Consider the following 12,915-nt stretch of genomic DNA (forward strand, 5'->3'; position numbering starts at 1 on the left):
CAACCTTAACTTTGAGAACCAGATCAGCTCAGTGGTAAGAGCTACTTTCTTTCAGGTAAGACTTTTATCAGAAGTGAAACCTTGTTTATCTTTTGAGACTTTCAGAAAGCCATGCTCATTAGTTCAAGGTTCATGGATTCTTGTAATGCCCTGTATAATGGTATCAGTCAAGCCTCTGTGTCTTCAACTAGTCCAAAATACAGCAGCTCATCTTTTAACAAGTGAGTGCAAACAGGAGCATATTACTCCCATTCTTTCTTCACTACATTGGCACACAGTCTGTTACAGAACGGATTTTAAGCTGTTTGTTTTTAAAGCTTTAAATGATTAGGCACCATCTTACCTCTTTGAGCTTTTAAATTATCAAGCCTAGCAATAGCACTAAGATCCTCAAACTAGCACCTGGTCCTCAGGTCAAAGTTAAAACTCTGCGGTGATCGGAATGCCTTACATTTAAAAACAAGATCAGCATCAGATCTAGGAGCTTTAAAATCATTGCTAAAGACACACCTGCTTACTCAGGCTTTTGTACATCATAGCTAAAGAAAGACATTTGTTTTATGTTTTTCCTGATCACTTGTCAGGTTTTATTGTCTCATTTTATTGTGTAGACTTTCTTGATTACTTGTTTTTTGTGGTTTAAACCTTGTGAGATGGTTTTAACTTATGTGGTGCCATGTTATGGTTATTCCTGTGAAGCACTTTGGTACAACTTTTGTTGTTTTTAAAATGTGATATATAAATACATATCGATTGATCAATCAATCGATCTTATGTGGCTCCAGAAGGAGCTGTGTGAAGACTGATAGATAAATCACCTCAAGTGCCAGTTAGGAATGAAGATTGCAAGTCTGAAAATTAAACAAATCTGGGGGTTTGGAGTTAGAAAGAAGTGAGTTTACCAGACTTCTGTAGCCTGCTCCTCGGGTCTGCTTCAAGCTAGCAACTCAAGGCTACACTGACTATGAGTGGTCAGGTTACACAGTGGGTAAAGTGGGAACCACATTTTGACAAGGAAGACAAATTAAATATTAAAACAATGACATTTATACTAGCACGAGCCAGTGCTCTTTTGCTGTACACGTGGCTGCAGCTCACACTGCTAACTCCATTTGACAGCTGCTGCTTTCAGTACCATCCCAAGAAAAAAAGACTTTTGAGGGGGCAGGAACCAAAACGGATGGTAGAAGGTTGCAGCTGAAATACAGGTTCTCCAATAAGAATGGTTTTGATTATTTGTAGGTCAAAAACAGAACTGGGACACATCTAAATGTTGTTTCAACTATGTTTTTGTAGATACAAACTGTTTCACATCAACAAATAGAGTACTGCTATGTAACTGAGAAGTTTAGAAAATGTTCATGGTTCAACCAAAATTAGCCCAGTTTTAACCCAGACATCCTTAGGCATTTTGACCTTTCATCAAATCCATGCTTACTGGTTCATAAAAAACTTCCTGGGCTGCTGGAAAAGGTCAAAACACAGGAGAACAAGAGTTCCGTTCTGCATTGGGCCCTGTCAATATCCACCTCCTTGTCCTCATGAAACCAGCTATTCCGCAAGGCTATTCCAGGTTCAGATATCAGTCTCACCTGTAAAGAACATCAGCTAAATTTAGCAACCATACCATGGATATCGACAGCCCGCCCAGCGCTGTTATCTGGTGTCACCAGAATTTGAATAGCATTGTTTTCACTTGACCACAAAAGGAACACTACAGTAACTCTACACCACACAAATGTGTGTGAATGTGCACTTGAGGTGAACGTTGATTGAATCTCACCTGTTTACGAATCCAAATATGTGACATGACTGGACATATGTTTTAACTGAGATAGTGATTATTGAGAAGAATGATCAACAAGGGAATGAAGCAAGTCTGTGACATGTCTTTTTCTTACATGACTCTGTAGGGTATTTGTGTTTTTTGCATCACTTAAAGCTTTCCTCACAAAGTCAGATGAAAAGTTATTCTTGCCTTACAAGGTCTTTTCATGATGAACTGTAATATTAATTATATGAAGCACACATCTAGGACTGTAATGTTGTCACAAAAAGAGAAAATTGTTAATACATGCTTCATCTTAACAGTCGCTGCAACTTTTTGCTACTTTAACTAACAAAAAGTCCCCAGTTCAGAACTGACAGAAACCACGTGTATTCATGCTGCTGAAAATGAAAAAAGAAAACTGTTCAAACTATTATGAGACGTAGCATTAGGAAAGGCTACAAGCTTGACTTATATTGCATTTCTAAAGACTTGAGAAAATGCTGCATATTTCTTGGAGCATACGCATAAGAAACAACATTATCTTGGGATCTTGCATAAACAGCAGGGGTCTAATGTCTGCAATGAGCCGGTTCCTGTGTAAACAAGGCAGAACAGATATGCTAAAAACAACAGCATGGTGAGGAAACAACAACAAATACAGCAGCTCGTTCCCACACGCTCACATCAGTGCAGCAAATGACAAAGGGGCTTTCACAAAAAACAGAAATAAAGTCAGGGTCACATGACATTCACACAGAAAAACTCAACTGTCACCTGAGCATTTCCTCATATAACCACACACTAAGTTATGAAGCAACAAATAATAAAAAAAAAAAGTTCAATCCTACATCATCTCCAGTGTCCAACACACTCTTACGGCTGAAGATGTAGTTGTAACTGAGCCATGTTACAAGGCTGTTTATGCATTTTGAGTGTTTCAGTTGTGTGCACTTTCATATCCCCGGCCTCAACGTGCTCGCAGCGTTCTCCAGGACTCCTCTCACCCTGCTCACAAACTGTTTGACCTCCTGCCCTCTGGGAGGTGCTTTAGGAGCCTCCGGACCAAAACCAGGAGACTCAGAAAAAGCTTCCTCCCCACAGCTGTCTCCTTACTGAACTCTGTCCCCCGTTGACCCCCCCACTGCCTTCCTCTATACCACTACACACACACCTCACACCTTCTCGTCTCTCCTCCCAGGACTAATACAGTACTCTTCTGTTACCTGCAACACTGAAGTGATCTGTTAATTTGCACATACTCTACTCAGAGAACACAGGTCTGTATTCATTTGCACACTGTTCATATGCTGATACTGTACATTTATCTTTATATTATTTAATCCATTGAACTGTTGACTCATGTAACTTTTCTTATTTTACACCATTTCACCCCATTGCACTCGTGTTTTATAAGCTTAATGTACTTTATCCATTACTTGTAATTTAAATTCATAAAGTCTGTTGTATATTACCTTACATATCTTACTGTAAATATCATCGGTAAATTAGTTCTGACTGATCTGTAGATACTCACACTCTGCACTGCTGTCATCGCACTTCTAGTTAGATGCTGTTAGGTATTTTTAGTCAGATAGAAATTGGATAGATACTTTATGTATTAGAAATGTTTAGTGGAGATAGGATGTCTAGTTAGACTGTTAAATGCTTAGGCATGCTTATGAGTTTCTACAGGGTACATCTGGTCAAGGATAACTAGAGAGAAGAGTTGATGACTGTCAGCAGACAGGGTGTTTAATATTATTATTACGACGTGTATAACTGTAGCCTTAGCCATAATATGTTCTTATGTTTAAGTCACTATGGGGCTAGCCCAGCCGAGGGGATATAATGTGGTGGGTTCAGGGTCTTTCATCTTACATCTGCCTGTGAGCAGGTTGGAGGTGCAAGATACCTGAGTGTGTAATGTTAATTTTACCTGTGATCCTTTGAATAAATCAGCACTGTTTTGAAGTTGCTTGGACTGTCTCATCTCTCAGAGTTAGTATGGTAAAAAGTACCAGGTACAACAATGCTAAACTGCATTTCATTGCCTTGTACTTGTACATGTGTAATGACAATAAAATTGAATCTAATCTAATGCAAAGTTGGATACTGACGGCCCAGACACCGCACAGGACATCCTGTTTCTGGAGTACACTGTTGAATAGCCAATGCTGCCAATTCCCTTAGGTTTCAAACGTAGGCTGCATGGTATTTATTTACTGCGGCAAAGCTAGCATTTCTTGTGTGTTTATGTGACTTATTCTCCAAAAGAGGAATGCAACCATCTTTCTCATACTCATGCACATCCCCAACCCCATTCTATCTACAGTAATGGCCTCAAAGTATTTGTTACCACGTTGATCATACATAAGGTGGAAACATGAATTAATCTGTCTGTAAATTACACACACACACAAAGCTCTAAACAAACCTGAAAATGTGGCCCCTGAAAGCCAGACCGCTTTAAGATGCTTCAGTTCACAGAGGTTTCTAGTGCACACTGCAACATCAGTGGAGACAACAACGCTGTTACTGTAATGTCACAGTAACCTGATGGGTGATGGGGCCTCGCTCGCAGCCTGTGCTCCAGTTCACGCCAAAAGGTATTTGATGGATACACCAAACTCAGAAACCATCTGTTTGTGGATTTTACTTTGTGCATAGCGTTACTGTCATGTTGAAACAGGAAATGGCCTTCCCCAGACTGTTTCCACTTAGTTGGAAGCACACTGTTGTCTAAGACAGGCCTGTATACTGTAGTGTTAGGATGGCCCTCTATTAGAACAAAGGGCCCAACTCTTGGCATGAAAAACAGCCCCAGACCAAAAGCGCAACCAAGTACCGCAAAATTCAAGAATGGCCCTCTTTAAATAATAAGACTGGTCATCTACAGTATATTAACAGTATTTTAAAACACATCAGGGAAACACAGCACACACATATTTTAAAAATATTGTCCAAAAGGCTCCAAACGGCCATAACGTATTACAGCTTCTGAAGTAAGCAAGAGTTAAAAGCCCATGCACAAGATCTCTGCATATTAACAAATGTTAGGGTCTTGTGTTTCATAATCGTTTCCATGATGTATTTTTAAACAACAATGGAGGTCTATGGCACAGACGAACAAACCAATCCAGGACTGACAGACTGACAAACATCAACTGTGAGCAGAGACAAGCCATTGCTGGTTTTAGTCTCTGTTTGTGAAATGTTGAAAACACTGTCAATATGAAAAATGACTGGCCTTATCCTTTAGGTTAAACGGAGGCATCTTAACAAAACCCTTTACTGTAGAAAAGCCCCATTGTTGGGAAAAATGTTTATGAGCAACATAAAAAAAAAAAACAGTCCACTGAGCAATCAGCCAAAACGATAAGGCGAGAATGGAGAGCTGCAGAGTTACAGCAACACACACATAGTGTACCTTTAAACAATGGCAGAAAATGAAACCCATTAGTGTAAGCACCTTCAGTACACAAAGTCCACTAGTCCTTGAAACCATCAGCTGTAAGCTTATTACAAGTCCAGAGGAGGTAAAACAAAGGATTTGAAATCAGTCACTAAGAGCAAACGGTTCTTTCCTTCTATAAAACTGCTTCAATTTCAGGCATTTATCCAGACGTTTGCTCTTTACTTCATAATAAAAGACTTAGTCATTAATATAATGCATATCTACAGCTACAAATGTGTTTAAAGGCCAAAAAGTAAGAGAAAATTTATATTAGCTGCATTAATAAGTTGCTGCTTAAAGATGAATAAACCTCAGCCAAAATAAAATATGAAACCTCAAATCTTAGATAAAGATGGTCACAAAGTTCAATACATGGAAGAGTCTGTTGCAATAAACACTCACACAATCCACACTGACAGGAACTCACTGGGTTTTCTTTGGAAGCAGAGTCATTACAACTGATCCCTAATGAATTAGATAGGAAACTCCAATCACCACCTACTGCAGAGGACAACCTGACTGTAGTTTGTGAAGTTGTCTACAGTCCTGAGGAGCAATAAGCCTGTGACAACCAGCAGCTACATCTCATAGCAAAGTCTCTGGCACCAGCTCAGTCTGCCATGCACTGTTTGTTGGAGCCAGAGCCTGTAGCTCAAGGATTACTCTGCAACTGAATACCACTTATATTGTTGTTTTTCTTGTCAGATTTAAATGCCCCCTATTCAAAAGCCTTTACTCATACAGGACTTGCTAAGACCTTCCCAGGGCTCCTCCAAGCATCATAACCTATCACTTGCCTCTTTAGTTATCCCAGATTCAACTCTGAATAAGTGCGTCTGAGCACTTCAGGTTGGCCTGAATGCTATTTGGTTAACACAATAACCTTTGTGCAAAAAAGAAACTTAAAAGACCTCAGTGTGCTTCAGATCATCTCGGTTGGACCACAGCTGAAGGTAGAGGTGTTAAATGGCCAAACTCTCAAAAAGCTGGTTGCCTCTTGGATCTCTCTCCAAAAGTTCTATCTTTTGTTTGACTGTGTTGATTCCTCAAGAGAATTCTTCTTTTTCCTTGTACTCAGAAAACTGACTTAATACGTCCTGTGAAGAATGACCCTGCATTTCATTTTCTGCCTTGCCCCTTAGAGAGTGAACTGCATGCCAGTGCTGACACAGAGAAAACCAGTTCGGTAGCCTGAAAGTGTAAACCAAATGCTGCCCTGCGTTCCTGCGCATTGGAAAGGCTCTTTGCTTAGATTATAAAACTTTGCATGCAAACAAAGTAGGTTCCTCTAACATACCTGTTTCCACAGAAAGCTGTCCATGCCATTTAACATCCAAGAAACAGCCACGTGGATGGCGGAAAGAATAACTCCGGTAATGACTGCGGCGCGCATCCTGACGGGCAGCAGAGTGTAGATGACATGGATGAAGAATACGGTCCACCAAATCCCCTCTGAGGCACTTCTGGGCTGTACGAGCAGCACTCCGATCACCTGGATCACTAGCACCACCAGGATGACCACATAGCACACAATCCACATATGGTCCTGGTGAAACCCGGTCCTGTTGCAGACTACCATGAGTATGAGTGTGAGGAAGATGGCCAAGGAAAATATCACCACATAAGATACGTTCGGCCTCGTTGTCCCACCGGAGCAGTGGAAGCCCAGCATGACCGTGAAGACCAGCACCAGCACTGCCATCAGCATAGTCAAGCTGCTCTGGTTGAGACGGAAAAAGTAGCGCTGGTACAGCCGCTCCAACTTCTCCGACTGGAATTTCTTGGATTTGAAAATGTACATGACGCTGGTGCAACACGCCACTAAAGAAAAGTTAACTTCGGGCATGACCTCCTCCTCGTCGGCCTTCGGCTTGGCTTTCCGCTCCTCAAGACCCAGCTCCACAGATTTGGGTCTCACCTCGCCGTCTGGACGTTGAGGGGACGCGCGGTCTCGGTTCTCCTCGCCATGGTCCTGCCAAGCCGACCGGGACCTGAAGCTGACCCTGCTGACGGTCGTGGAGGCTCGCCCGAGCTGCCGGTGGTCCAGATCATCCTCTTCCCTCCACCGACTGTTGGTACGGATGGGTTTCTTGCGCGGGGATCTGGTCGAGTATGGGCATCCGTTGGCCACTGTCTCAGACTCTCCCCAAGCTGATCTGTGCTCGGTCCCTCCCCTCAGCCCAGGCGCACCGAGTCCGGGTGGGCTGACACTGTTTGATCTGGACATCGTGGAGAATGGGAGGCAGCAACAGAATGTGCCTAAACAATTCAACACTGCGGGAAAAGTTTTGTTCACTGAAGAATAATGTCAGGAAACTATTTAGTCCCAGAGATGAGGCGCAGTAAATGTCTGGTATAAGTTAAATGTCCCATTGTTGGTCACAATCGGAGTGAAGTTAGAGGCAAACATTCATTGGAAAATCAGCTAAATTAATAATCAGCGAAGGTCAAAAAGCTCTGGGAATAAAATCAATTGAAATGCGCAATGGTCACAGGAGAGGTTTGTCACGAGAGTAAGGAACATTTGATCCAGGTGGATTTGGTTCTACATCACTGGGCCCAATTAACTACCATCCATGGAGAGGTTTCACTGCAGCGTGCGCTGTAAGTGTAAAACCATTACACAACTCAAGATAAGCTAGTCCCCCGACAGCTCATAGCGCAACACCATCAGTTACAATGTGAATCCGTTATATCAGCATCGTTTCCTGTATTCTTTCTAACTGTTTGTGGGGGGCGAAGGTATAGGACAATAAAAAGGTAAATCCCATGTTGACGGTTCTTATTTGGTCCCACTGAGTCTCGTTGCACCTGTATTTACCAAGCATGGGGGCGGCTGTGGCTCAGGAGGTAGAGCGGGTCGTTTCCTAACCGGAGGATTAGCGGTTCGATTCCCGGCTTGTCCAGTCAACATGTCGAGGTGTCCTTGAGCAAGACACTGAACCCCCACTTGCTCCCGGTGATGTCACCGGTGTGTGAATGCGTGAGTGCTTGGGAGTGCGAATGGGTGAATGGCCGAATAATGTGAAAGGGCTTTGGGTGAGCTGTAAAAGCATAGAAAGGCGCTGTACCAGTATAAGACCATTTACCATAGCATCCTGGACGCTGGTGGGAGCCTCACGTTTGGCTGAAAAGCATCATCACGATTCTCGCACACTTGCGCTCATTGGAGCAGAGGAGAGAACAAAACTATTCCTCCTGTTGGAGCCACAAAAACAGCTCCTTGGTCCATGGTGTCGTCTGTGTTACCACACGGTCAGTTTATTGGAAACCTCTGCACCGAATCAATGTCAGATCGCTGTCAATCACTGCTGAAATCCCCACACTTGATTTGTAGCCACACTCTGCGCACAGCGAATCCGCGCAGTACAGACGCAGCATGTCATTAGGTGTCTTCCCGGAGCCAAAGTGTGTTCCTGAAGCCCCGGACAGTCCCTTCGGTGTCTGTTCGGAGCGTGGCATCATAACAATTTACTGCTGATTGCTGCTTTAATGACCATCCAACCAAGCGTGCTCTCTGCAGGCCGCCTCTCCGCCGCGCTTCTATTGGAAAGCAGAAGAGGCTGAGTCACGCTTTGACGCGCTTCCATTGGGCGACAGTCTGGTCAATCCACGACGGAGGCTGCGCGACCCCCGGGCGCTCTCAATGAATGGGGGCGGGTCTATGCTCACAGCTGGATAGCCCTCACTCACGCACACGCGCACACACACATCAGGGTCCCAAGATCCAGGCACCTGGGGCCCAACAACACAATGAGGATCATTTTTATACAGTCATGGTCCTTTCTCGAAACAGTTTGGCATGATGTTTATTGACAAACCAAGCAAGATGAAGATCATGGATTCTAGCAACTTGAAACTGGAACGTCTCACATGTAAGTTCTCATTGTGTGCTAACAAATGTAAATCAGAGGCCTGTGACAAGGAGCCTGGTGTGTTTGGCCCTTTTGGAATTTATCAGCGGTGAAACACTTAGCAGGAGAGAACAGGCGCTTCCATTCAGCACTGTCCTCGTCAACAAAAACCCAACTCAAGTAGAAATCAAATACAAATTTAGCTTGATTCAAGTTATGCAACTTCTTTTCTCTGCTAGTCTTATGACTTCTTGTTAGTGCTGCTTCCAGGTGTGAATGTGAACAGGGCGTCTCTGCAAAACGAAAGGCCGCCTCTCAGTGGACCTACCCTGAATAAACAAAGGTTTAAAAAATCACCTTGTGTCCTAGATCCTTGGCATGATTAAATCCTGGAAAAGGGTAAGAGCCACTATGGTGCTCTCGACTAAGGCCCTTAACCCCACCTGCTTCAGCTCCATGTAGGAATGTGCTTCCTGTAAAAGAGAGGTTGCCTCTCAGTGAGGCTAACTTCATTAAATAATGGTTAAAAAGAACAAATCACCAAACTGCTGACATTTACTGAGAGGAAAAGGACAGGGGGAAAGAAGCCCATTAAAAACACCCAGTTTTTGACAAACATTGAACAAGCATCAGACCTCAAAGATAAACCCTTTTCACTGTTCCACTGCATTGCACCATAACAATCACATGAACCACGTGGTGACATCTAAAATGGCATCAAGCATTCCAGATGTTCAGAAATGTTTGATCCAGTGGCTGAATGAGGTGAAGGTACAGAACAAGGTGTGAAGAATGATATATGACTGTATCCTGAGGCTAAGACCTGACCGGTGAAGGATCCTGGGTGTGGTGAGACAGATTCAGTCTAGATCAGTGCAGCTTTATTCTCTTGTTTTCTACAGAGAAGAAAATAAGTGTGGCAGTGTTGTGACTCACCCTGGTGGAGAGCGATCTTTACCGTCTCTGTGGATTGTACGACCAACCAAACAAACATACACAAACTCTATGCAACAAACACTTAACCGTGTACAGTTTGATCCAGTATCTAGATTAAAATAGTTCTATCTGTTCCTCAGACACGGTGGTGTAAGGAAGGTTGTGCTATGTTATGGGTAGGGTAACTGCAATGTGTTCCTAACACAATGTAACAAAACCTATCAAGTAAAAGAAACTGGTATGTGATGTCAACTCAGCTTCATAATCTTGTTTACTTCTTCTCTAATCAAATAGATTTTGATATGAGTGAAATGTTATATTCAGGTGTTGTTCTTGTGTAACAGTGTGTTGTGACATTACCATTTTACTTTATTCATTTACACTCAGACTTCTCATGACACTGTATATATACAGTATCATTTGAGCAGACTGGCAACGACAAAACGACTTGTTGGATTTTGTCCAGCTGCTCTTCAATGCACCTGAACCTGCCAACTAGTCTGGACCTGTAGATGCTTTAAAGGCTAGTCATATGATCTAAACAGCAGCACTCGTGCACATCCTGACGCGCATCAGCTTTATTTTCATGGTCAGGCAGTTTTAGGAAACTTTGGAGTCGCTTTGCATATGTGTCAGTATACAATATATAATAAGCCATAGATGAATATGCTTCCCATATTATAGATTTATTGTAAATATATACTCATTATTCATACCTGTACAAACTCAGTTGGCCCCATGCAAAACATTAGTATCAAAACTTTATTCACCAGAACCATATGTCATGCTTCTGTCCATCTCCCCCCTCCCTCCCCCATCCTTAAGTTGTAACACAGATCAACATTCCAGGCATCCAGGTTTGATCTTTCATGCAGTTTTACAATGAGCTGCAATTCTGCTCCTGCAAGACATTTCCAAAGGTTATCCCAAATCATGCTCAACCACTTATGAGAACAAGGAAAATAAGAGCACAAAGGCTAGATCTGACGTTACAGCCACCAGCGGCTCAATTTGCTACAGAATAAACCAGGTTTATGATCATGACGGCAAACAGAACTTGTATGTTTTGGAGGTATATTGATCAGTAATGTTGACACTGCTTAAAAGAAGCAAGTTGATGGATATTAGCTTCTGAGAGCACATTTTAAAGAACATGACAACAGCGACTGGGCTTTGAGGCGTCTGTTCACCCAGTTTACAAGAAAAAACATTATTTACTTTTGGTAGAATGATATTTAGACATACAGTGGTTCTGAGATATCTGTGAGAGTCACAACAGATCAGGGCTGATGAATAACTGTTTTTACACGGCCTGTCAGAAATACAGCAGTTGTAACAAATGTTGTTATCAATTACTGCATTACATGACATGTTCATTGCTTTTTAAGGGGTAGTATGACAACAACTGAGCCAGAGTACCAGCAACACTGATTCCAGAAAGAAATGTTGCTGTCAAACCTTTCATATGTCATTTTTCAGCACTGTGAGCATCTCAACTAATTTGCATTCCCCTCCAATGTGATAGAGGAAGAAATCCTAGAGAGGAGATCTCGAAATCTGGTCTAAAGAAACCAAACCTTTCACATGGCTTGATACCACCAGACGTACGTGGAAAAAACGGTCTCTGTAAACAGGGTGAACAGACCGTTTAAAGAGCAAGCAAAGCTAAAATCTTGCTTTTGCTGACCTCATGTGGTTGATGTTCTTGTTGTGTTACAATGGTGTAGAAATGTTCTCAGGACGGCAGAGGTGCAGCTGATCCCAACACAATCAGTTCAGGTTCACAACTCCAAAATATCACAAAGGTAACATTGTGGAACTATTCAGATTCACGGTTCTCACTCTGTACTGTACATTATTCAGTTCACCTCATTGAAAAGACATGATTACAAGCTCCCACATTTCCAGGGACTTCAGCTCACACAGCTCTAATAAATGAACGACCTCCAGGTTTATGTACCAAAGTATTGAAACATCACTTCAAATAAAAGTCCTCAAACATACAATATCATTTTGGGCTACAATGCGACTTTGTTTGTTACATATGAAAACGTTTTTCATCAGAAAACTGTTGCTACTGTGTGTTGTACTATGTTTTTGTAAGTCATGATGTTTTTAAGTTTTTCTAATAAAAGGTTTTTAACATCTCATTTACAAAACACAGACCTCTTTAATTAATAGGAGACAGGGTGAAGACCGAAGACTGTGAGCTTAATAAAACATGTTTTAATCTAGATGGCCTACAAAGTCATCTAGATTAAAACTTGAATTGAGCTAAAAATGCTAAACAGGAGTTCAACAGATAAAAGAACAGAAGTGCAATCACATGAGGAGAGTGGTGATGTGTGCTCGCTTGGAAACTAGAGGACTAGTGTCGCCCCCCATTTACTGGCTACTTCAGGTTAGTAGTGTATAAACCACCTAAACATTGAACAGTGAAGAAATCAAGACAAAATTCACAATCATCAAGGGGAACGCTGGGAACGCTGGGAACCTTATCCTTTTAAAAAGTCGACATAGTCAGTGTCACCACCAACTCAACTGGGAGGTCAAAGTGACATCTAAGCAGCAAACACAAGAGAAAAACATAGAAAACCATGCAAGTACAGAATGAAAAGGTTTATTGAACTAAATTAGGAATGCAATTAAATTTTGGACGGAAACAAATGAAAAACAAACAAACAAGCAAACAAACATACAAATCTGGACCACAGTCTGTACAAACAGTGTAGATGCAAAACCGCCAAATCACCTCGTTTCAGTACTGGTCAATATAGTTAATAAGGAAAACTGCTCCTTAAACGAGACCAAGAAACGGGCGACGTGGAGGTGCTGAGATCTTTTAGTGTCAATGAAAAGGAGGTCATCGATTCTATCGGCGCATTTCTGTTCTGAGCGGG

At 42.2% G+C, this 12,915-nt stretch overlaps 1 protein-coding gene across 3 annotated transcripts in view; it reads right to left on the reverse strand.

The window, feature by feature from the left end:
* adcy5 (adenylate cyclase 5) overlaps positions 1-8,121 on the reverse strand; it is a 57,362-nt gene extending 49,241 nt beyond the window's left edge. For all 3 annotated transcript variants that reach the window (XM_020623979.1, XM_020623978.1, XM_020623977.1), the window contains exon 1: positions 6,523-8,121. In XM_020623979.1, the coding sequence (XP_020479635.1) occupies positions 6,523-7,452 (930 nt within the window). In that variant the 5' untranslated portion in view covers positions 7,453-8,121. The remainder of the gene's footprint in view (positions 1-6,522) is intronic.
* Positions 8,122-12,915: the final 4,794 nt, after the last annotated feature.

The sequence above is a fragment of the Monopterus albus genome, unplaced genomic scaffold (assembly GCF_001952655.1).
Source record: "Monopterus albus unplaced genomic scaffold, M_albus_1.0 scaffold318.1, whole genome shotgun sequence".
Classification (NCBI taxonomy): domain Eukaryota; kingdom Metazoa; phylum Chordata; class Actinopteri; order Synbranchiformes; family Synbranchidae; genus Monopterus; species Monopterus albus.